The following is a 25,853-nucleotide window of genomic DNA, read 5'->3' as shown; positions in this document are numbered from 1 at the left end:
ATAAACCTCAGAACTTCCCCAAGGCATGACAGATCTAAGATCTTCTCTGTGTAAAATGATCATGAATGAATGAATGCATGAATGAATGAATGAGTATTATAATCTCCAGCATGCGATATAGGCGCTCCACTCCCACATGAGATTTTAACGGCATCCAGCGCCATATAAACATACACAAAACAGTAACAATGGCTGTGTGTCAGCGCTCAGCAGGGGGAGATTACACAAGCCATTGTTTTGCTATTCAATACTGGCTCTCCTCCAGATGGTTTAGTTTCTGTCATAGGATCCTGATATCATTTTAAACATCAAACTGTGAGCAGCATAGAATAGGCTTCTACGAATCTGCAAGAGCATCAATTTTTTATTTATAGCCCATAATATGATGAAATTTTGGGCTACATTTGTAATAGGGGTGTTAAATATTCTTGGTAATGAGCCTCAGGCTAGGTTACCCAAACCTCCTAGCTTTTGAAAACACTAGGAGGTTTTACTAACATGGAGGTGCAGAATATCTTCCATTAAAAAAAAAAAAAAAAATGTGTTCAGATTTTCAGAAACATCGAGGGATAATGAATATAGTAAATTCTTCTGAAAGCTGCACCTGGTTTGTTTGTGAGATACCAACTGGCATACGTTTCTGACATACATGCAACAGCATGTGGGTCAAATTTATAGAATTTTCACAAAGATTGGGCCTTTTGAAGGGAAAAAGGGCCTCTGAAAGTATATTGATTTCCGTTTGCAGAATATGTGTGATGGTTTATTTTGTTACTTTACTTTTTTAATTTATCACATCAGTAGAAGCTTCCTATTATAGAAGCACTATCTCATGCCTTGTAGCTGGAGGAGATTATTTGGGGGAGTCGTGACGTAACCTGGAGCTGAGCAGAGGAAAAAAGTCGCTCTCGTCTGAGGAACACGCACAGAAACAACGACATAGAGAGAGAGAGAGAGAGAGAGAGAGAGAGAGAGATATGGTACAAGTAACCGCGATAGCACCTTGGGGAGCCACATCTTTGCTCAATTTGATATTTTATTTGCCTACAAAGACAGATAAAGGGAATTACCTTCCACGGCGCTTCTGAATACAAAATTTAGTTGCATATCCTGTTTTCAACGTGTGCAGATGAAACAAATCGGGGGGTTACGCCGGGGGACGCATATACTTCCCTCTCCCGTGCGTAAAATGGCAAGAGTTACATTGGACTGAAGCAAGAGTGAGACAGAGGGGGAAGGAGGAAGGGAAGGGGGGGAGAAGGGAGGGCAGCGACGGAGAGAGAGAGAGAGAGAGAAAGAGAGAGAGAGAGAGAGAGAAAGTGACGGAGCGACAGAGTGAAAGCAAGATAAAAAAAAAAAAAAAAGCGGGGAGGGAGAGAGAGAAAGAGAGAGCGAGAGAGAGAGGCTGCAAGGCGACTTGGTGGGCAGTGTTTGCCTCTGCCTTTCCAGCAGTGGGAGAGATGTGCGTAACATGCAGCGGAGAGCGGTGATCATCATCTGCTCACCGCATCGCCGTGGACTGCCGCCGTGCGCACTCAAAGACGGAGACGCATCGAGGGGCGCACCCCACTCCGCCGAGCCCGTCGTGACTGAGACACCGGTTAACACGGAGGGAGGTTGTTGAAGAAGGAACAGAAAAAAGACGAAGAAGGAAGAGAAATAGTGTATGGAAAGATGTCGTCCTCTCAGACGGTTATAGGGGTTAATTGCCCCTCTGTTTGGGGAGATACCCACTCTGACGCACCGACGGCGAAGCAAGCGCATATTTTTTTTTTTTTTTTTTTTTACATCAGCGGAATCTTGGCCCTCTTCATCACACCTTAATCGGACTATAAAACAAGGATTGTTGAGTGAGGGGATGAGATCTGCGTGAGATGGCCAACAGAATGGGAGTCAGTGTGTGTCTGTGAGCTGAGCTGGAGTGTCTCTCTCCCCCTCCACGGCTGTCTCGGTCCGTCAGAAACCTCCCTACGCCAGGATGCAGCTGCTCAGAGTTGCGTGGGCACTCACCGGAGCTGCGATCTGCTGCTTTCTAATTCTCCTTATCCACTCACGCCTGCTCAAAGAAGGTAACCAGTCTGAATCCACCAGACAGTTATTCACTTGTTGTTTTATTACGATATTATAAACGGGGTTTGTATGCTTCTCTTAGTATTTCATACGAAGTTTTCCGGAAAAAAATAACCACAATGCGGACTTTCTCCATCGCTTGTCGACGCAGTCTCAATAAATCTCCGACACATAATCACAGTAATAAAATACAACCCGACCGAAACTAAACTACAGCCACTTGCATGGACCAGGGAAGATCTTTGCATTATTTCCCCTGTGCTGCAGTTTTCTTCAGTCACGGCATATCAACAAGTCATTCCCCAAGGCTTTAGGCTTATCGATTGATCAATTTTGCATGAGGGAAGAAATAACTTACTGTATTACGAGCATGTGTGGGGAAAAAAGTGGCATGAAAAACAGCAGTCTACTGTTTGAATAGAATAATGATTTATAGTAAATGTTTTCAATAGATGGCACTAGAGTCTAGCTTAAGGGTAACATTGAGGTCAAGCGGTTCTAATATAGTCCCATTAGCTTCTACTCTTTTCTATTTTTAATTCCGGATAAATTTCAACCCCAGTAATCATGCACACACCTTGCAGCAATTCTTAATGTTTTAATACCCCGTCTCTGGTGTGTCTGTCATCATAATCATGCGGAATCACATAGCCTGCGGACATGGCTGCACAGTGGCATGCGGTTAAGCCATAGGAGTAATTAATTGATTTTGCCGACATTCCAGAGTGACTATTAAAAATCACTTGTAATTTAATGATTCCCACCGCCACCAGAAAGCACATGGCATTCATCAAAAGTTAACAGATGTTTCAGCGTGGCAGCTTTTTCCTTGCCATAAGCCATTAATATCACCCACAGAATATAGACACAAACACAGGGGAAGACCTTCACGTATGGGAGGAGTGCACTTAAACTCCTTGTGAAACTCAAATTTTGAAACCTAAGGATTTGCAACACTGTAAAGAGAATATTGTGTCATTCATAATCTGGCATAAAAAGCAGCCCTATATTCCGTGCATACCTTGGGGTTAGAGGAAACTGTTTGGTAAGGAAGGGTCATGGGTTTCCTCTTTGTTGGTTTTAGAAAGCATGGCTTGGAATGGCCTGTCATCCCTTCGCTGCCTCCGGCCCTGTGCAAATATTCAGGTCAAGCAGTGGCAAACTCTCCCCACGTCCAGGACTGCTGTGAGAAGGGGAAATTTCCAGCCATGCTGAGTGAGAGGGAGAACCTGTCTGTCAGCTAAGATGAGAGAGAGGGATAGTTTGGTCTTGATGTGCCATCTTATCCTCAGGTCTGGCCTCTGTGCATTTTGGTTTTGAATTTACTATGCACTGTAAGCCTTTTGCACAGAGGTCAACATCAGGAGAGCAGTGTGGCTATCTCACAGTATGACAAAAGTGCTGTTCCTTGCTGTGTTAATGCGAGGGACTCTCATTAGATTCAGGCCATCAGCATTGTTGAGCTTGTTGACCGGCAAGGCAATATTTTTGACCTTCAATGCTGTGTTGTTTGTCAGTATCATGTTGTGCTTTTACAGTGAGGTGTTTTTCCCCTAAGCCTGCATTTTTCTTTGCTTTCAAACCTGACACAGAATAGCTTTTAGCTTTGGGGTATGTTGCTGGTCGCTCTGCAACAGGAATCTGCAATTGAAGTTCATTACAGTTCATTGAAATATACCCAGGGAGGGAGGGAGGGAGGGGGAGAGAGAGAGAGAGAGAGAGAGAGAGAGAGAGAGAGAGAGAGAGGCACACAAAGGAGGGTTGAGAACATGCTCACTTTAGGCTGTAAGAATGGCCAAGGTCAAAGCTGGCTGTAAGGGCTCAGACGTACTGATATAAGGAATTCAAAGGACTGCATTAGTGACAGTCTTTTGGGGATGAGGATAATGAAAGGCATGCACAAGGGGGCTAAAAACAGAACAGACCCATTTTACTCGTCTCACACAGTGCTCCTTCAGAGGCATTAAAAACATTGGTGTTTCACAACATGACCCACTCCAATGTGAATTACATCTTGATAACAACGGTAAGAGGAGAAACAAGAAAAGAAGACTACTATTTTTAGTGTCTTCTCTGTCATGCCATGCATTCACCCTGTATTTATGTGTGTGTGAGGGAGTAAGTGTGCATGACTGTGCGTGTGCTGTTACATATGTGTATGCAGGTGGTATGCAATCTGAAGATAGCCCGAGGGCAGTGCATAGCTTGTGTTATTATCATATTGGGGAGGGTGGGAGCACTGGTAAGCCAGATATCTAGAAAGGTGGTGTTGTTGCCAATGGAGTGCTCTGACATTTTATTGTAAACACTGAGAACCAAAATGTCATCCCTCTGCCAGCCTTAAGATAGCCAAATATATCACGGAAGGTGTATTTTTAGGAATCATATACCTCATTGCGCCAGCTCTCTTGCATAATGTGACATGGGATCCCATGTGTTGAGAAATGAGGATGCAGACAGGGTAGATTGGGAACGCCAACATATTAAAACATTATGCATAGAGAATGTGGATGAATTTTGCACTATAAATTTCTCACGCTGTCCACTTCAATAATTCAAGCAATGGAGCAAATCCCATTTGCGCTATTCAATGGCCGAGATATTTGTCACATGGCAATAGAGACCCTGACAGGTTCATGGAATAGATCTTGGTATGGGAATTCACTGGCAAATCCAATTCAGTCATATTTAACATGGAATAAGGTAGGATAATAAGGAGTTTCATATCAAAAATGAGATAACCATATGATATCCACTCTTATTAAACAATTGCTTGCAGGAAAGTAAAGCAAATAATGGGTTACAGTTAAAGTTGGGTGAGTTACCTAAAGACCTTAATAGCAAAATGACAGTAGTTTGACAGTTCTCTTCTTGTCTTCATGTGTGAAAATTTGAGTACAAGAAATGAAAAGTCACTGGTAAAATGATCACAATAACAGAACATTTAACTCCATTATTAATAAAATACTGCTCAGTGGAAAAAAAAAAAAAAAAAAAAAAAGTGGAAAATGCTGTGAACCATGAGCACATTTGAGAGCAGCTGATCTTGAATGACTGACCTGAATTGTCTCCCAGTGTCCTTGGCATTGTGGCAAAATAATTATCTTATTTCAAGATGACAAATTTAGACTTTTGAAATATAATTAATGCATTTTAGCCAGTTATTTTATTATTATTATTTTTTTAATGAATTTGGTTTATGAAATAGATAAAAACCTTGATATGTATCCATGGAAACAGGCCTGAAAAGCTAGATAATGACATTTTTCTGTACATTGTCAAAAGAAGAATGTGATGCTTTATCAAGAGGATCACTTGTAGCTCCCTCTACTGGATTGTGCTTTGCTGTGTCAATTTCTGTTTTCATTGTTCCCACTGAGATGTCACCTGTTAACACGTTTGACACCATTACTGTTTCTTTCACACTAAAGACAGCCATATTGTTCAAAAATTATATGTTGCAACAGCAATGTGATTCTGAATACCAGCTGAGATTTCTTACTTATTTCTTAGTTCAGAAATCCTCATGTCTGCACACACTAGAGGCCTCTTGGTGTCCTCTTCCTCCTCCAAAGAGACCACTGGTCTGCCTGACTGCAGATACTGAATCTCGGTTAAAACCACAGAGCAAGACATAGTGGGTCAAAGTGTCAAAGATGTTTATTCCTATAGAAGAACTGACATCAGGCAACAAGAATCTGTTACCATTTCATATAGAGGCAGGGTCCATGGGTTCGTTTTTGCTGGGTTTAAATAGATATGGATTAGAATGCCATTGCATGGCATGGCGGTTCCTCTTTGCTCCGAAGCCTCAGGCAGATATCTGGGTCAAGCAGTGGCAAACGCTCTCCCCTCAGTGTCATGCACGTACATGGCCCATGGTGAAAGGGAAGCCCTGCCATGTCTTTATTCATGAGTTCAGAAAGGGGGACACCTCATGTCTGCACTCACAAGTAGCCTCTGTCTTTCACCACTCCTTGTTATGCCTGTACTTTATTCCTTGTAATATATGCATTCAGTTAGTGCCACTGGGCCTAAATAGAATGCTAAGTGCACCTTCCTGGCAGTACGATTTAAATGCATTATTGTTTGCCAACTATAGCCTGCATGTAGAAGCTTTAAATTGTGTAAATTTCATCCTGGCACTAACAAACTGCAGTATCAGGTGTGACTTGAATGCATCTTTGAAATTGCAGAGGTTCATTAGTATTTCTCCTTTTTAGTGTGTATTATTAATCTGCAGAGGGAATGATCTTGGAGAATGTAGCCCTGAAGCACAGCTTTTGGCTCAAGAGACATAAAGATAATCTGCGTGTATTTAGTGCAGTAATAATACTCCCTTGTCTGCACATGCAACATTCACATCATGATCACTGTGGTTTACTTGACCAACCCTTAGTGGTGTCTTAGTGCTGTCCCTCTCAGCAATGGCATACATAGGTATGCTGAGTTTTCTACCACATGTAATCTGCTGTAGACAGATTTAAATTGAGTGCAATTTATCTTTAATGGTTAGTATCAGCTGTAATCCATAAGGGCAATGTGCATTAATCAATTGCTTAATTGATTCATTACTTAAAGGGGTTGTTAATTAATTCACTTGGATGAATCAATCACAGTTGAGGCAGAAACCTGTGGTGGTTTTTCAAGGTAATCTAAGCTTATTCCAAACAACTCCCTTGTGTCCTGTGTCCATCGGTATTTTTCATTGCTTGTATGTGAATTGTCCAATATTTACCATGGCCTATTTTTCACAGAGTGTATTGATTATGCATGGTCTAGGACAGTAAAAAGTGTGCACTGTTGCACCATGTTTTCCTTAGGTCCTATTGATTGCATTTCGGCAGTGCCGTGAGACACTAAAAAGCCAGCGGTTGGAGGTAGACACTAATGAAAAGCTGGCTGTGTGGATTTTCTCTGACTTCCAGTTTTACAGGACAGACTCATTGGCCTTTGGAAATAGTGATGTCAGAAAGACATTGACCTAAAACACTTCCTCCCTGGCCCTATACCCATAAAGTGCCTTCTGAAACTCCCTGAGGCCCCACCAATCCAACCTGGAGGAAATAGAATGGAACTACTGCAAAAAAACCTTACATCAGCAAGGACATTGGATGCTGCTTCTTACATCCTTGGCTACATCAGTGTAATACAGATGCTCTTGAGGAAATATGAAACAACATGCAGTAAATTGTGGCTCAGATACACAAGCTGCTAGAATGGTTAGATTGGCTTCCTTGGTGTTGTTTGATCCAAGATGTGGTAAAATACTAAACTAATTAAAACCTCACGCTGTAGCTAGGGAATGTCTTTTGGTCACTGCAGTCTAATAGAGCTCAGCTGTATGAATTAGTTATGCGTACATGCACACACACACACACACACACACACACACACACACACACACACACACACACACACAAACACACATGCACGCACACATATGCGATAGGAGGAGGGCCAGCATTTGGCAGAAGACACACACACTTGGGACGAGGACAAGAAGAAGGAGGGCCAGTAGTATGTGAGGTTAGATACTGGCAGGGCCATTTGTCTGTCGGCCTGTCAGCTGGTGGAAAAGAGATCCTCTCAGATCAGCATTTTCCTCCAGGGAAGGGCGGAGACCTCCAGGCCCGTTATTGCAGTACTGGCAATGTATCCATCATGACCATTTCCAAAAGAGAAGACTGCCCCCCCCTCTATGCCTGGTAAATAATGGAGATGATCCAGCCTAGGCTCATATTTATCAAGTTATACACGCAGAAAGAGTGCTGATCTAGGGCCGCTGAGCAGGAACCTCTGTCCATTTTATTCATAAGCCAACTCTGCAGACTATTGATTCTTTGACCACCAGAGTCCTTCAGTGTGATACATCCACAAACCACTGAGGAAGTGATGGGTGAGGAGTGCGGTCTCCCTTCCCGAGTTCCAATTTTTGCTTTTTTCTGCTGTGTCAAAGATAGAAACGAGCTCATCCCTCCACTGGATCAATTACTGTGTCTGTTTTCATCTAGGTGATCAATAGCTAGTTAAGAAGTTTGATCTTCTTTGTGCATTAAATGGTAGTCATCTGAATAGATTTAGAAACAGGGTTTTTCTCTCTTCACAAAAGCAAGACCCTTGAGGCCACTGTGACACAAATGCGGTGTCTGTGATAACAGGCTTGGTCATGCTTTATGGATCCAATGCGTTCGAAGCGGTTTTCCATTTCCAACTGACAGAAATGTAGGTTTTATCTGACATTAGGTTGGCTATAGTGCATTAGGTTTTTGTGTCGAAGGGGCAGAATATTACCAATGCTATGCTGTGCCACCGAAACAAATTGCATGTTTCTCTTTTGAAAAACTAATGGAGGCTTTATCGATTTTAACAAGGCCAGCGACTTCCTTTGTCTCGGCTGTCAGATTGTGTCTAAAGCAATTTCATAAAGATCATTATTTTCTTTCTCAGGATGTCTTGCAGCCAAACAAGATCCTCCTTCGTTCATTCCTGCCTCTTCCACTGCTTACGCCGGCATCTCTTATGGTCCAATTGAAAAACAATTAGAATAGAATGACACATAATGAAAATCACTAAAAAACATTGGCACGTCACATTCCCTTAGCTTGTTGCACCCTTGAATAAATTGCGTGCGGGGTTCCAATTCCAGTTCCCGATCTAACACAACAGGAGAAAATGGGTTTAGCCCACTGTAAAGGACAACCAGCAACATTATTGGCAATAATAATTTTTGTCACTCATTTACCTTGTAATGGCATTATGCAGGGAGGAGGTAAAGGTGCTGACATGGATGTTAGTCATGCAGTAAGAGTGAGATAACATGCTTGCTGCTGTTAACGGTGATCAACACTGACTTAACTGTGAACTAGCTGTCAAGCATTAGGTTGTTGAATGAAACATGGTCCAACAGGTTGCTTCAGCAGTATTGCCTGAATGATAGCTTGTTGTGTCTCATTTGTCACTGGAAGCCCTTATGTTGCAAAGCTATGAAGTGGAATTTTCTATAAATATCTGTTGTTGGATGGCGTTTGAGCACGTTTTGAGCGGTAGCAGAAGAGCTTGGGAGGAGATTGGACAGATTCTCCGCTGAATTGTCCGTCTTCCTTGCTCACTCTCTCTCTCTCTCTCATGAACAGCGTCTGTTAATAGCCCTTTTTTTTACAGTCACATCGCAGCTACATATAGTTTTATGTTCATGTTTACAGCTCTGTCGATACAACAGGGAGAAAAAAAAGCAGGCAGCGTTTCTGCTTCATCATAATCATACGGTCCATTCCACATGGGGGAGAGGAACTTCATTATTGGACCTGCAGGGATTGTTAAAACCAAACTCATGAATACAGAAAGCTTTCTTTCATGGTATGTTGTTTCTTCACAGTGATGCTGCCAGGGAATTTTAAAACGCTCCTTCCCTGCATTCTTCACCTAAAAGCAATACATAGTCTGTATACAGTGTACACAATCATTTACAAGTTATATATTCTGCTGAGTGCTAAAGCAGCCTGTGCTGTTTGCCAGCTGTCAGTTTGAGCTCAAATAGCAGCATGTATGAGAGGGCGAGGGGGTCAGTCCTTTTTCAAACCCGGTGTTTGCACCTCAACGTTTCATCATTCGAAAAATAATGTACTTTTGGCTACCACTTGGTATGCACTGATGTGTGCATTGTCAGTCTGACTTAGCTTCCCATATCCTCTCATTTTCCCTTTCATAACATTGACTTAGCTAGCCTCTCCTCCCTGCACATACAGTGTACACATCGCATGATATTCCATATTTCTGGGGGGTTATTATCACCAAGAAATTCACGGTCAGGGCATGAATCAGACATACCCTAGATAGCATTTCGCCACACAGTGCGAAACACAAAAAGGGGGAAACTTCATATTTTAATAATGATATGTATTCAGCAAATGAAATATGCCAGGCTTGCACATTTGCCTTGCTGAACAGACAATAAATTATACCTTGTGCGCCGCCACACAAGCCCAAGGATAATATCACATCCAATAAGTTGAAAGAAAATAGGGCTTGTGGGATGCAGGAAACAGAATGCCCTTGCTTAAATCAAACGGTGGGGAGAGGGAAATGTTGACATGGAGGTCCTGTCGGTGCGATTTACCTCCAGCATACATTCCGGCATGCCTCGTAGCACGTCTGCACAATGAGGTCGGCATGTAAACACACACCTTTACCTCGCTGTGTCTGCCTGTGTGTTTGCCTCCTGATCATAGATAAATGTCTTGGAAAGTGGGTGGCCACAGAGGTGCACGCTCGTCAAGATAACACGCATATATGTAGTGACATATACAAATGCAGACATATTCAACCATAAACACAAACACACATTTGTGCAAACCGTGATCAGTCTTGTTTGCTGTACTGCCTTGCAGAGCGAAGTTCGTATAACTTAAGAGTCTTCCGTATCAAACAGACTGTGTGAGTGTATGGGGCAGTGGGTGCTTTTGAAGGTTGACTCACATATTGCAAATACACTTTTTTTTTTTTTTTTTTTTTTGAAGAGATAAGAAATGCTTCAGGCAATGCACTGTATATACATGTGCACAAAGGCACACAGAGTTTGTATATACATTTGCATAGACAGGCACAAATGGTCACACACACACACAAGCACAGTGCAGCAGGTTCTTATGGGACTCTGGAGAGGAAATATTGCTGCAGAGGCCACACACATGCATATAGGCATGGGGCCGCACACACACACACACACACACAAACACATTCACACACAGAGGAATCACTTAAGCCGCCTTGTCAAAGATGGAGATGTGTCTGAACGGAACAAGCATCTGCTGCTGCTTCTGCACGTCAGCAGTTTGACATCCTGACACGCCACGCATTCACACGTGCACGCATGCACAAACACACCTCATGCACAAAGTGTTAGCAATGGCTGCCATTTCGATGCCACACACACACACACACACACACACACAGTATATTCCAGTTAACTGAAGATTTGACATATCTTACACACACTCACACACACACATAAACATGGCCATACGTACAGAACACACGATACACACCTAATTTGACATGCAGACAAACAAACAGGCGGAACTGACATTGTGGAAGCGCCGGCAGAGGTAAAACCAGTGACATCTCGGCCCTAATAGTGTCTGATAGGCAAACAGAGCATAGCCACCCACCTGCCTCTTGGCCCAGGTGGAACCACTTGAGCAAATTGCCTCCTTAATTGATGGACTTGAACTGGTTGCTGTGTTCTTCTGTGTGTGTATGCGTGTGTGTGTGTGTGTGTGTCTGCTGGGGTGCCTGCCGGTGCCTGTGGCTAGGGGAGCAGTAACGGTGGAAAGAGAAATCTGTCAGCCGGTAATGAAATAATTGGCACAAATGGTTACACATGCGGGCTCCCAGAGAGACACACACACACATACACACACACGCACATTTGACTCACACTTTCTTACACTGCAAACATGCACGCACAGACCTAAACATTCGCACACTCTGGCACTGTTGCACTCACACACACACACGCGCGCACACACACACACACACACACACACACGCACAACCATGAGTACAGATAAGAGCCCAGTGAAGGAGCCTGATGCACCATTTCCTCTGGTTGTAGCTACAAATGAACTAACCTAGTGGCTGAATATGGACAGGCGGACATACAGACTGTGACAGCAAATGAGGCAGAAAGAGGAGCGCGGATGGATAAAATGTTGAAGGGGGAAGATGAGGGGAGGGGGGAGGGAGGAGGGAGGGATATAAATGTATGTTAAGCAAAAGAGAAGAGCACAGAAAGGGAAGGCTAGAGACAGAAGGGCAGAGGGGAAAAGGGGAGGCATGACTTTAAGTAAAAAGGAAGAGGTAGCATCATAGAAAGAGAAGAACGAGAGCGAGAGTGAATGAGACAGACAGAGAGAGAGAGAGAGAGAGAGAGTCACAGGTTGTTGCCGATGGGTTGCTTCCTGAAATAAATTCTTTTTGGGGGAGGGTTGCCATGGCAACTCAGGTAACGGCAGACGGGGATTGGTTGTGCTAGTAACCTGCGCCAGCACTGAGAGAGAGAGAGAGAGAGGGAGAGAGAGAGAGAGAGAGAGAGAGAATATTATCCAAATTCTGTGTACTGTTTTTATCAGAGTAAAATTTAGTTCAGCCGCACTGCCTGGTGCGATTTCTGTATGCTGTTCTCTCTTCAGAGGAGAAATGAGGACTAATGTTGTTAGTCAAGTCTGTCACTCTATGTGAAAAAAGAGACTGTTACACGGTATGTGGTAACGGTATGCTTTTAGTTATGCTATACTTGACTTCAACTAATGCAGAGCACCGGTTCTTTACATCCAGGAGGCATTTCAGTTCATCTTTGATTTTTGTTAATGCTGATCATACTATCTACGCTGCAAAAAATCTCCATGTTAACGAGTCATATACTCTCATATTCAGAGTTAAAATCTCGTTTTTATTTGAACAAGTGTGCAAATCTGCCAGTGGGATGAGATAATCCCACTTGTTTCCGATGGTAATCAACTTGTTCCCAAAATTCTCTTGAATCAAGTGTCATTTGCGTAATGCGAGTGGGCTGATCTGCCTTACTCTGCCCTGGTTCAACATATTTATACTTAAAAATCCCTGAAACAAGTGGGATTATTTCATACCACTAGCAGACTTTTGCATTCATTTTAAGAAAACAAATATTTTTTGATACTGAATGAGACAAAATAAGTTTTAAGATGGAGGGTTTTTTTTTTTTTTTTTTTTTCGAGTGCACTGAGAGCCCCAAAACAGATATGGAAGTCTTGTTGCAATCTTTTAGCTATTTTTGGCCAGAACTAAAATCTATTTCCTGTGAATGGAATTTGCTTACCTGTGGTATTTTGGGCCTTGTTTGGAAATGAAATATTTCAGCAACTTTCTTTGAAAACATTTCACATCACTGCTGGTGCTCACTGCAAATCACATCCTCCTGGAAAACAATCCACGAAGGCTCTCAGTCCAAAATACTAAAAATTGCGGTGAATTTCATCAGCCAAATTTATAAAAAAACAACAACAACAAATGATTCAGTCCCAAAATAAAACTAAAAAAAAAAACAAAAAAAACAAAAAAAAACAACTACGTACACTAACTGTGCTGCAAGCGATGATCTTGGGATGATTCATAACTTTAAGAGTGAACCACAACTGCTTTGCTTTCCTACCAGGATTTTGGTAGTAATAGCCGTCAGTTTCAGTTTATCTTGAATGGTGTCTCATATTGGAATGAAAGCCTCCATGCTTAGAGTGACAAATCCTATTTAAATAAAGTCCATTGTTAGAACTTCAGTTTTATCTGCACTTTAATGTATTCAGCTCCAAGCCCCGTGTCACCCAGGTCACAGGTGAAGTACATTATGAGTTAAGAGTAATGGCTAAATCTGCGTCACTGTTTAAAGCCAAGAGTCACACCAGCAAACAAGCCAACTTAAGATAAGGAAGAAATAGGTGTTTGATTCTTTTTTTTTATTTTTTTGCATACCTGATCACATCCCTCATTAGCTTTACTTATTATACCACTACTCGCTATGTGTAAAGGCTGGTAGATGAATGGTTTCCTTAGTTAATTTTCAGTGGATCGACTTTCACATTTTGCAGTGTGGAGAGATGCAGCAGTTCTGAGGCAAGAGCCGGTCGCATTTACTCAACTTCCTCAAAATAGCCCCATAATGGTGCTGTGCAAGTACATGTGTCTTGTAGTGTAGCCCTCTGGAATTGAGATGAGGTAGAAGTGAGGACAGTGGGAGAGAATTAAGAGGATGTGTGTTCTTATGTGTGTGTGCGTGTGCGTGTGTGTGTTTGTGCGTGTGAGTAGAGAAAGAGTGGTAGATGCAGATGTAGGAGAGTTGTGCCAGTGAAAGTGTCCACAGGGGGCTGTATAAGGTTGTGTAACATCTGCGTGCATGTGTGTGTGTGTGTGTGTGTGTGTGTGTGTGTGTGTGTGTGTGTGTGCGTGCGTGCAACCAAGCTTGTGTGCTTGAATTTGAATGTGTGCATATAAATTTGTACATGCCCATATACTTTTGTGTCATTAAGGATGCCAATGAACACATGCCTGCTTGTGTGGGTGTTTCTCTGTGTATTTTGTGTGTGTTTGTCTTTGTCTGTGTGTGTGTGTGTGTGTGTGTGTGTGTGTGTATGTGCGTGCGTGCCTCATCTCTGCCAGCTTACAGTAGGAGCCCGCCGCGGAATCAGTCGATAATTAGCACAGACAGCTGAAGGAGGACGATGAGGGGGGAAACAACAGGGAAAACAAGACAAAAAATAAAAGGAAAATAAAAAATCATAAGAGCGGCAAGCATTGCTCAGTCCCCCCCCCCATCCCTCCCACCCTCTGGTTACCGTGGAAATCCAGATAAGGATGTTTCCTCTCTTATTCTGCTAACAGGGCTCTGCATTGGCTCTAACGGTGCCTGAATACCAATTACACCACCCTGGCACCTCCTCCAATAGAGAGAGAGGGACGGCGGGGGCAAAGAGGAGAAAGAGGGACATACAGAAGGGGCAGAGGGGGAAGAAAAGGGGACGAAAAGGGAGGGAGAATGAAAGCAGATAGAACACATGAAATTATGACAAAGAGACAGGCAAAAGGGCAGGATATAGAAAGACATGAAAGTAAAGACAGAGGAAGAGAAGAAGGTGCAGAGGCAGGGACTACAGGGAGAGCTGGGGAGTGCTGTGTCTTCTGACAAGATGAGTTGAGGAGAGCGGGATAAGAGGAAGAGATGAGGGAATAAGAGAGAGAGAGAGACAGAAAGAGAGAGAGATAAAGAACAATACATTGAACTCTGCATAAACGTCATGCTTCTGTCCTCCCCACCCCCCACCCTGCCAGTGGCCTCAACCATTTTGTATGAAGTTGAATCTCATTTCTTGTTATGCAAAGTGATGGCTGACCATCGCTCAATAATAACAGTGGAGGCCTGATGATAGCTCTGCTGTTGAAGCCAATGAATAATTTATCATTTACGCCGCACCACAGTTAGCACATATTCTCCATTAAAGTGCATTGACTGTCTGTGCTCCAGCACTAGCCGCTGGCTTTATTACTAATGCACACACGTGCGTGCGCCTGGACAGGCGCACGCACGGGCATGCAGACACACGTGTATGCACACACACTGTGGACATATACTTTACATGCTCCTCTGTCTCTGTCTCACTTTCTGTCCCCTTTCTATGCTTGTTCCTTTCTCCTCTTTTGTTATGCAAAATGCTGTAGCTGTATTTGAGGCAGCGCTGTTTTGGCTCCCAGAGCATCCAGGTTGTGAAGGTCTTTGACAAGAGAAGAAGAAGAAGAAAAAAAAAAAACCCTCAATCTGGACATTCACAAGATAGAAGAGGGGACATTCAAGATACAGTGTGAAGGAGATGCACATTTAAAATCCCAAAGCACGATACACTTGTGTCACCACAGGCTTCAACAGACATTGGATATTCATTTTTTCCCCCTCTTCTCTCTCGTTCAGTTTGTTTTTTTTCCTCCGTTGCTATCTCTCTCTCCTCTTGCCTCCCTCTCTCACACAGCAGCAGTGGCAGCAGTCTTTTTTTATTGCAGGAGTCAATTGCCAAGCACTACCTTTGTGACTGGCACAAAGACTTTGTTAGCTTTGAAAAGCAGCAACTGTGCCGCACCATCAGCTCTTGCTCATCCAGTTATTCTGTGAAATGCCTTGTGTATGAGTACACAGTTCTCAGCCGTATTGCATGCCATTGTTGCCTTCCCATTGTGCATATTCAACTATGTATTTAGCATAAGGAACCTTGCTGAATGAAATGTGATTTTTTTCTGCAAAAAAGCACAGGTTTACACAGAGACTTAGACATGCAGGATGAAGCTGAGCAGCCTTTAATGCAGAGCAACGGTTGGAGTTAAGTGATTTCATCATCATTTTGTACTCAGGGATTTTTGTATAGGACCTTTTGGTTACATATAGTAATTTCTAATATACATAGTTGTTGGTGACCGTGTAAGGTATATCAAGATGTTAAATGACTTCTGACACATTTACAGTGCAAGCATAAAGTAAAAAAAAAAAAAAAAAAAAACTTTTTAAAGAACTGTATTTCACTAAGAAAAAAACAAAAACAAAACAATTTTACAGACTACTTCCACTTGACCTTAACAATATTGAATGTTGAGGTTAAATATTTTATACACAACTTACAATGCAGCTTTTTGTAATACAAGCATCCTGTTCTTGTACCAGTAGAATTTATTATTTATTCATGGCATGTTTGATCAGCAGCCTTCAAAGATTTAGATTTTTGAAGGTCATACTTTAATGCCTCTGACACTTTTTGGAGAGGTCAGATTGAGCGCCTCTAACAAGGTTGCATAAGCTTGTAAAATAATTTTCACAGTGACTCACATGCATGAGAAATGAAGCTGAGTAGTATTTTCTGCTCAGCAGTGGTAGGAGTTTGTTCATTGCAGTCACGTATTCTGCAGTTTTATTGGGGCCCCGTATGAAGTTTTAAATCCGCAATGCAAACCTAAAAACTTCACATGATAATAGAAGTTGATATTAAGGTATCAAACAGGATTTCTCTCACAGTAGTTGTAAAAGCGTATTGCCAGTGAATTCTCATGCACTTTTTGAATAACCCACTTGTAAAATGAGCAGTTTTGTTTATTTCAGGGTGACCCACCCCCCTCTGCTCAGTCATAACATTTTGAATCTAGTTTACTGCAACTGTGCAATGGCCTCCCAGAAAATGATAACTGTATGCAACAAAATCTTTGCTTTAAAATTAAATTGTATCCTGGAGGTTCCTGCATGGTGTCATACCAATCTGAACACTTCTTTCCAGACGGTTCCTGTATTTTCTCTCTCTCTCTCTCTGTGTGTGTGTGTGTGTGTGTCTCTGTCTCTTCTTCCCAGCTTTCCTTCACCTGAGGCATAAGATTGCGATATCTCTGTAACTGTGGGGTGGGCAGTAGGTGTGTTATCACTGTTGACACACTTTAAGAGGCACCACACACACACACACACACACACACACACACACAGGTACTGCATTGCAAAGATAAAGAGATGGTCACACTCTCCCTCTTAGTGGGCCGAGGGGCAGAGGAGAAACACACCACACAGTCACACCCTGAAAATAACGGAGCTGCAATTTCATATTATTTTCCACTAACATCAGTTTGGTTCAGTTCTGTTAAAATCTATCCCTATCTGATTTATTCTTACACTGACCAGTTTTTTTTTTATTATTATTAAGTTTAGCACCTTATGAACTAAATGGCTTTATTGGTGATGAAATTCATGAATAGCTATGTTTACTTGTGCGCCTTCTGTAAAACTTGATGCCTGTGCCTTACTTTTTGGAGGTCATATTTAATGGCTCTGAAAAGCTGAACTCTCGAATTATGTCTTGCCATAGTGTGTGTGCAAGCATGCATTAGAGTTTTAATGCCTTAAAAACTTGAGTGTGTGGGTGTGTGCGCCCATGTGCAAGTGCACCCACCCTCTTTTATGCGTGCTTATATAGTTGTGTGTATGCCCTTGCACATGCGTGTGCATCCGCTTCCTTTTGCGTGTGTGTGTGCTCTGCTCATCACGCCAGTGGCCAGGTTATCTCCTCCTTTATCATTATCTCCTACACCAGCTCATAAATCTCAGTGCTGATAGCGCTGCTCTACCGTACTAATGCATATTCATAACGCCACCGCCTAAATATTCATGAGCAAATGTCTGGCCAAACAGCTTCCCCCGCCGTAATAGTGAAATATAAGACACAGTTTGCCTTTTTATGTGCTTGTTTTTGTTGCTGTTTGTGGCAATGGGTGGGGGGTTTCAGAGGAGATAATGTATTTGCATGTCTCAAGGAGAATTATGGGTGCAGAACTTTCCTTGCAACTCCACAGATCACTTCACTAAGGTACTTTCCTCCTTCTCACTTCAACTTTTCCCAAAGTTGTTGAGAGGCTGGTAGATGAAATTGAAAAATGAGCTGAGTAACTACTTATGATAGGTTTATTTTGCACTGACGGTGCACATACATCAACATTACAACACAATAAATGACATTACAATGCAAATCAGAGATGCAAAACAATTACTTTTTCTTTTTGGTGAAACAAACACTAAAACCTTAAGTATTTTACCAGTTAATATCGAGTAGTCCTCTGAATTTGTTTAGACTCTTATTTTGCAGTTGTTGGACAAAAACACCTTGGATACATGCAGTGTAACCTCTTTTTCTTGCTTTGTAATAACCAGTGTCCAATGCCACTGTTTTGTATCTGTACATCCCAAATGCAAATGCCTCACCACTGCATCTGATTTGTGTACAAGCAGGTATCTGCATTACGGCAGTGTGGTGTCGGTGCATATTGACCACGTTTCAGACCCTTCTGTGTAATTTGGTTTATATTGGATAGTGGAAATTACATACGGAAAAAGTCATGCTCAGAAATGTCACCTAATCAAAAAAAAAAAAAAAAAAAAAAAAAAAAAACTGAGAGGGAGAGAGAGGTTTGTTTCCTTTTCATTTATTCATTTCAGTTATTCTACGGATGAATAACTCGGTAGCAGATTGATGGCAGGCTGAGAGAATTGGAGGTGGTGAATGCTAGGTTGTCACACATGGGACGAGGTTGTCAGAATCCTGTCATTTTTTCATTAGTCACACCAGTGTTTTGCAATATTTGCAAAAGCCCTACCTGAATCACTGCATCCACACAACATATTTGACACTTTGGCCGCCAATGTGTTATACCTGCATTGACATTTGAAACCTTATTTAACCAAGCGATGACGATCAACAGAAATTGCCTGGGGGAACAGCAAGGGTTGATTCATACACTCATACCTTGGATCCGGTGCTACGGCAGTGCCACATTGTCTCGGCTGAAATGAATTCAGTGACAATGGATGGGGGCTCAGTGCTTCCTCAGAATCCCCAAAGTGGTTGCTCTTGCCGTCAGTGTTGGAAAAAGTTGCTTTCAGAATATAATATTACTTTACACTTGTTCCTCCTCATTAAAAGTAGCATGCCTACATTACATTATCACTTTATGTACATAGTAACCTGTAATATGCTCATTAAAGGCGAGTTGTGCTGACAAGTCCAACAACTGGAGGGCTAGTGAAAGCCACAGAAAAAAGACACAATGTATTTTCTCTCTTAAAAGAGATGTACTGTAAATAAGTAAAAAAAAAAAAAAAAAAAAGTAAAGAAACGCCAAAATCAGGAATCGGGTAGCCTTTTGCCTACAAGCCTGCAATTGAAGCTCTTGAAAAATAGCAAACAAAATATTTATTTGTAGGCTAAAATATTTTAAGGGCTGCTTTTTACAACAATAATAAAAAAAATAATAATAATATTAAATGCTGACCATCACGTAGGCAATAACGTCTTGCAGTCAGCTCTTCAACAACATAATGACCAGGCTGTGGTGCCCAGAAATAAATGATGGAAAATTATTTCATTGTAGTGTAGCCCACTTTATGGATGGATAACCGCACTGCTCTCTAGATCTCACTAGTGTTGGTTTATCTCATTAAAGGAAACTTTCTTCATTTTAGTCACTGAAGGCAATTGAATCATCCACTCTTTGAATTCACATAGGCTAATTTTGACCATTACTCACAACAGTATCTTTAGTAATAGTATTACTCCATTTTAAACGGTAATGAATAAGTATTGATATCATGCAGCTTTGTGAAATTATATGACCCGTTACCTCAAACACTGTTGTTATTGTGTATTGCATGTGTGTGAAACCGAAGTGTGTGTTGCATGCTTACTTCAGCCTTTATAGATTTTCAAACTGACAACTCTCTGGTCACGTGCCCACTTCTGAAACCCTCAGACACCAACCGCCCTCCATGGTGCGGTATGTGAATGCACCCTGGCTCAAACCCCCCTCACCGCTGTGTCTTTGTTTTGATGGAGTGATGGATGATGGGAGTATGACCTAAGGGATATAATTTCAGAACTCCTGACTTGTAATTGTTGTTGAGCTTAATTCAGCAAAAAAAAATGCAGTATACCTGATGAGACGCCCACTTGATAACCCCTCACTCACCTCCTTTCCGTGGAACATCTAAGCTGGGTTTCTATGTCAGCACTTGCTCCACTTTACAGCACAAGGGATAGTTACATCAGATCCTGTGTATTGATAAATGACTACCTTCCAGCAAACCTGATGATTCAAGCTTAACTGAACAAAATGGTCGGGCTTATAAATATTGTGGTAACTGCTAAGCAACCCAATTATATGTGCTGAGCCAAAAAAAAAAAAAAAAAAAAAAAAAAAAAAGCCCTGGGGAAATTCCTCTATTAATGTGGCCACTTTCCCATTGATGTTTAATATCACATGCAGTTCCTTTTCTTCCCCTTCTTATTTTTATTTCGCCTTGCACTTTCCATTTTATTCCAGCCACAAACACACATGCCAAGCTACATAATAGTCCGCCATTTAAACCTGTGTTTATGGCGCATGGACTATATTAACTACAATAATATTTTTTTTCTCCTCTAATTTCCTAGTTAAACATTTACACAAGGGGCTATAATTCCACAAAGCATTGAGCAAACGCTGCTGTAGTGATACAGTGCCAGCGTCGTCCTCACTGCATCATCCTGTTTGTTTGTGCACCAGTGCTGATAACATTTATTGATACCTCCGCAGGTAATGTGCTGCAGTGTTGGGTGGTAATGTGTAACTCACAAATCCATTACAGTATTATATTACTTTTCCCAGTAACAAACATGGTAACAAATCAGTGTCGTAATTTCAGTGAGAATATCAGTTATCAATGAAGAATAAGATGTTACTTTTGTCATCTGCCTAGTAAAATACCAGACATATATCATCAGTTAAATTTCCCAAAAACTGAATCCTATCATCATCTTCTGATTTGTTTTTGTCACATTTTCTAATAATCCTTTTGAGTCGATGCAAGCGTACTGAGATACTTAAATGAATGTCAGTATGATGTACATAAATCTATCTAGTTAAATATCAGATAATAGTTGCATACCCCACCATCATCCTCTGATTTGTTTACATAATTTGTTGTCCTTTCTACACACCGAGCCTACTGACACACCAAAATGGCAGTTCACTTTCTCCCATTGCAAATGTATGTGACTATGTGAAAAGGTCTTTGGAAATGTAGATACCTATTCTTACCTCCGTTTCCTGCTGTTTCCATCAGGGGTGTAATGGAAAAGTAAACAGTGTGCAGGTAAGGTAACAATTTACTGCCGTCAGGGGGTAATCAGCAGAGTAATAGTGCTTCTTTTGAAACGAGGAAGTAGTTAGCAATTCCAAGAGCTAGTACCTGAAAACCATTTCCTCTGCCTGATTTAGCTTGTATTGTTACATATCTATATGTTTTTGTCTCATTTTGTTTAACATTTTCGGCGCTGTAGATGAGCATAACTTTAACTCGAGCAAATCAGAAGAGGTCAGGAAATACAGCTGCAGCAAGGATGAAACATGACCTTCCTTCCATTAAATGGGCCATCACTCCAACCACTGGGCCATTATGCCTATTTTTGTTAATACGTGGGGTCTGGGCAATGTATAAACTTTATATCGGTTATAGTCTAGGATTTGGGGTGTCATAATATCTTGATGTGGCCCAAGTGTTGTCCTTTCTTGGTTGTAAATGCTGCTTTATAGCTTAGGGATGCATTTTCCTGAACATATTTGACTGTTATAGCTGTTCAACTAGGGTGACCAGACGTCTTGAAAAGTTTGGGACGGTCACAAATTACGAGCAGTTGTCCCAAATCCCAAATCTTGCCGTGTTTGTCCCGAAAATTAGACTAAACCTGAGTTTTAATTAGTTATAGCCATACAAAACATTAAATACTGATCATTGTGAAACATTATTTTGGTGTTGCACTGGTATGTCTGACATTACATGTATTAAGGTTTTTTTTTTTTTTTTTTAAACCATGTACAGTAGTGCTACAAATTGATAAACAACTATGGATAGTGGTGACACATAGCTATGACACTGAATTAAACATTTTCAGAGGGAAATTATACCATCCATTGCTGATTCTGTCATTGTGTTTCTTTTTCCAAATGACAGACAGTTGACATGATGAACAAAAACAGTAAATTTTAGTGTTGAGGTTTGCCTTTGATGTGTTTTTCTTTTACTGTCTGTTGAAACTGCAAATGATGTACTGGAGGCCACACCCACTTTTGCAACGTGGTCACGCCCAAATCCAACTCCCCTGTCTCGAACGTCACCCACTTGGTTATGTGCCTCTACCTACTTGGTCATCATGTCCACATTACTGTTGTCTGTTGTGTTTAATTATCTTATGAAAGTACCAGTAGTCATCCCAACAATACTGTCACAGGAAAGAAGTCGAGGTATTTGGTCAAAGATGTCATGATTTTGATACTTGATTTTGTCTGTATCTTATCTCTGTATTACACCAGTGCTTCTTCTCTGTAGATATTAAACTATAACAAGACAGTTGTGTGACTATGAAAAAAAGACAAAAAAAAAAAGACTGGTGTCTGACAGCTTGTCCCTGTGTCTGACAGCCTTGCGTCCCTCACCTCCTGTTCCCCCCAGCAGCCATCAATCTGACACCAAATTATTCATCTGTGAAACATTTGAAACGAACCAAAAAAAGTAAAGGAAGAAAATTCTCTCTTCCTCTCTCTCAGTTCTTTCAATTAGATGGCATTGCTGAGTATGGGTTATTTCAGCTTCCAACCATCCAAAAAATGTCTCAGTCAATGCCACACTGAGAGAATGTGGCATCATTGTGTGTGTGTGTGTGTGTGTGTGTGCGCGCGCGCGCTTGTGCATATGAATGGAAAGTCACCCTTAACAATCGTCCGACATGAGAGGAGCTGTGTGCTTCATGCTCGGCGTAGTTGTCTCATTGTCAGTCAGTCAGCTGTCAGCGGCGTCATTGCAGTGATTAGGAGAAGGCCTTTTGTTCAGACCGGAGAATCATCTCTATTCAGCTCAGCTGGAAGGGAGGGGAAGTAGAGAGGAGAGGAAAGAGGGTGAGAGGAGGAGATAAGAGAGGAGAGAAGAAAAGGAGATGAGTGGGAAAGAGAAGAGAGGAGAGGAATTAGGAGGACTGATGAACAGTCACAGCAGAGGATGGAAGCTGCCTTACGCACCGAGGTCATGCCACAGACCACACAGTTATTCACACTGTCGCTCTTTCTCTTTATACTTCTCCTACCCTTTCTGTCACTATCTCTCCCCCTCCCTCGCTTTGTTCCTCTCATCTGTCTCACTCCCTCCCTCCCTCCCTTACTTTTTCTTTTCTTTATCTTTCACACTCTATCTCTCACTCTTGCTTCCTCTCTCTTTCTGTCATCTCTCTCCTCTCACACGCATTGACATCCAAACACAGAAACGCACACACAAACTTTGAAGTCTGAATGGAGTGACGGCTTCTGCTTCCTCACTGTCTGCCTGTCTTTGATTGGCGCCCTTGCTTTGCGGGATGGTAATTGGGTAAGCTGCTAATCAGGGCCAGCATGGAGCTGCTTATGTATTGTTTTTTTTTTTTTTTATTGTTTTTTTTCGTTCAGGGTTTTGACTCAGTATTTTGCGGCAAGACACAGCTGAGTGCGTTTGTTAATTGTCATGATGCCAGCTTGTTTGACTTAGTGGGTTTGGGAAGGAACCAGAGCAAAAGGCAGGGTTAAAAAGCTCTCTCCACATCCCTTCATATTTCGGGAGGTTTATTTTTGACATCAAATTAAACATGTTTGGCTGCGGGCCACTGCATGAAAGAAAGCAAGAAGACAGAGACGAAGAGACAGAGGGATTGAGAGAGACATGGGACAGAGAGACATAGAGCAGGGGCGAGAGGATGAGGCAGAGACATGCAGTCAGAAACAGGAAGAAGGGAAGGAGAGACAGATGGAAACAAATATGAACAGACAGACAGACAGATCAGAAGGCAGTTAGGAGGACTGGGAGGGATTGACAGACTTAGGGACGGGGATGTGTGTGTCTTTATGCCCCAGCTGAGCCTCGGCAGAGCAGCAGCACAGGGGCCAAGCTGAATAGGGAGGGGAGATTAAAGACAGCGCCGGGGCCTGCAGCCTCTGTATTCAAGCACCGCTCTCCCTCATGCCTCAGCCTGCATGCTGATCAAGCTCCAATGAAAGGAGCCATGCACCCCGCCACTCCCTCACACACACATGCATGTGTACAGGCACAGACCTATGACCAAGTGTATGTGCACACTGCACACACATAAACACACACTGAAGTATACATGCATAGACATCAAGCACTTAGCCAGCTAAGTATGCATGCACCAAGCTGGCACGCAAGCACACATACATGCAGCTGCTGTACATTAGGGATGTGTGTGATTAATTGATTATTCCATTAATCACAGTCTTGACGACCATGGCTGATTTTTAATTTGTGGCAACATGTGGCCATTAAACTTTTTTTGCACCTAATTGAGAGGAAGTCTTGTCGCACACTGTTGGCTACAGCAGCACCGAGTATGACACAGCAACAACCAGCTACAGTTCAGCTTAATTTGGCCTGCTAGCTGTTAGCTTGCTAATGATGTCAAAACTCTGCCTGGATTAATTTTATTTCCAGTATTTTTCCCCCCTCTCAGTCCTATTGATTGTGGAAGATTAGAAAAAGTGTTGCGTTGTACTTGCATAATTTTGGGGCTTTTTTTGTTTGCTTGTTCTTTCAGTTTATGCCTAGTGGTGCTGCACATGCATTGCCATTAAGGACATTTTTTTTTCTCCCACTTTCATCAGATCATTGTTAATTGTAAAAAAAAAATGTGGATAAATGCTTGGATAATTTGGGGGATTATTTGTTTGCCTATCCTGTCAATCCTGTTCACTTATTCTTTCAAAATATTGCACACTGCAATATTTGCCAAATATTGCAACGTGCATTATACTGCAGTCTGTCCATTCCCAGATATGTTGTCTTTTTTTTTTTTTTTTTTTTTATTATTTCATAGCATTCTAACATTAATTTAAGTAGACTATTAAAGAAATGAATGAGGACTGACGCTTGAGCAAGGTTTTTTTTTTCATCATGCTGCTCATTTTTTTTTTTTTTTTTTTTTGCCTTCAAGGTTGATGTTTTGTTTGCCCACAATCAATTAAAGACTTTATGAACACCAGCAAAAAAAAAAAAAAAAATTGTTCATACCGCTTACTGATTCGTCGACTGTGTAAAAGGGTGCTTGCGCATGTGCACGTCCCTACTGTAAATGTGCACACAGCAGCCCAGCCAGTCCTGGAGCATAACAGTTTATGACATACCTTGCTACTGTCTCCCAAGGGTGCAGAGAGAGAGAGAGAGAGAGAGAGAGAGATGATGTGAGTTTCACACATTTACTCAGGCTTCTCTAACCTGTGAAATCATGGCAATATTTAAGGGAGTTATCGTCATCATGCTGTTGTGGTATATCCTCTGGGGGTGGAAAATGTCCTTAATTGCAGTGGTGAAATGACACTAGTGAATTTGTGCGCATACACATGCTTGCCTCTGTTACCAAGGGTTGCCGGGGTCATTTGTTCTTTCTTTTCTCCCGCCGTTTTAATTGATGATCATTCATTGTTTTGTGCCAGCACCCTGTTATTAAGAGTTCATTATTCTAAAACACTAACGCTGGGGAAAAGAGGGCGTCTCATGGGAAAACACCATTCTTTACATGCTTTACCCAAGGTCACACCAGGAAGAGAGCCTTCATTATGAAAAGCCTATTACGCTAGATAGGGACTCTGTTGAATTCATTTTAATCACAAGT

At 41.8% G+C, this 25,853-nt stretch overlaps 1 protein-coding gene across 3 annotated transcripts in view; it reads left to right on the top strand.

Annotated features, from left to right (window-relative positions):
• The window catches only part of LOC115354874 (chemokine-like protein TAFA-5), a 134,266-nt gene that overhangs the window by 41,025 nt on the left and 67,388 nt on the right, over positions 1-25,853 (top strand). Inside the window, exon 1 of one of the 3 annotated variants that reach the window (XM_030045369.1) lies at positions 1,460-2,069. The exons of the other annotated variants lie outside the window; for them this stretch is intronic. Coding sequence (XP_029901229.1) covers positions 1,979-2,069 — 91 coding nt within the window. The 5' untranslated portion in view covers positions 1,460-1,978. Of the gene's footprint in view, positions 1-1,459; positions 2,070-25,853 lie in introns of those variants that run through there. 3 annotated transcript variants of the gene reach the window in all.

This window comes from Myripristis murdjan, chromosome 23 (genome assembly GCF_902150065.1).
Source record: "Myripristis murdjan chromosome 23, fMyrMur1.1, whole genome shotgun sequence".
Classification (NCBI taxonomy): Eukaryota; Metazoa; Chordata; class Actinopteri; order Holocentriformes; family Holocentridae; genus Myripristis; species Myripristis murdjan.
This window is presented reverse-complemented; position numbering and strand designations above follow the sequence as displayed.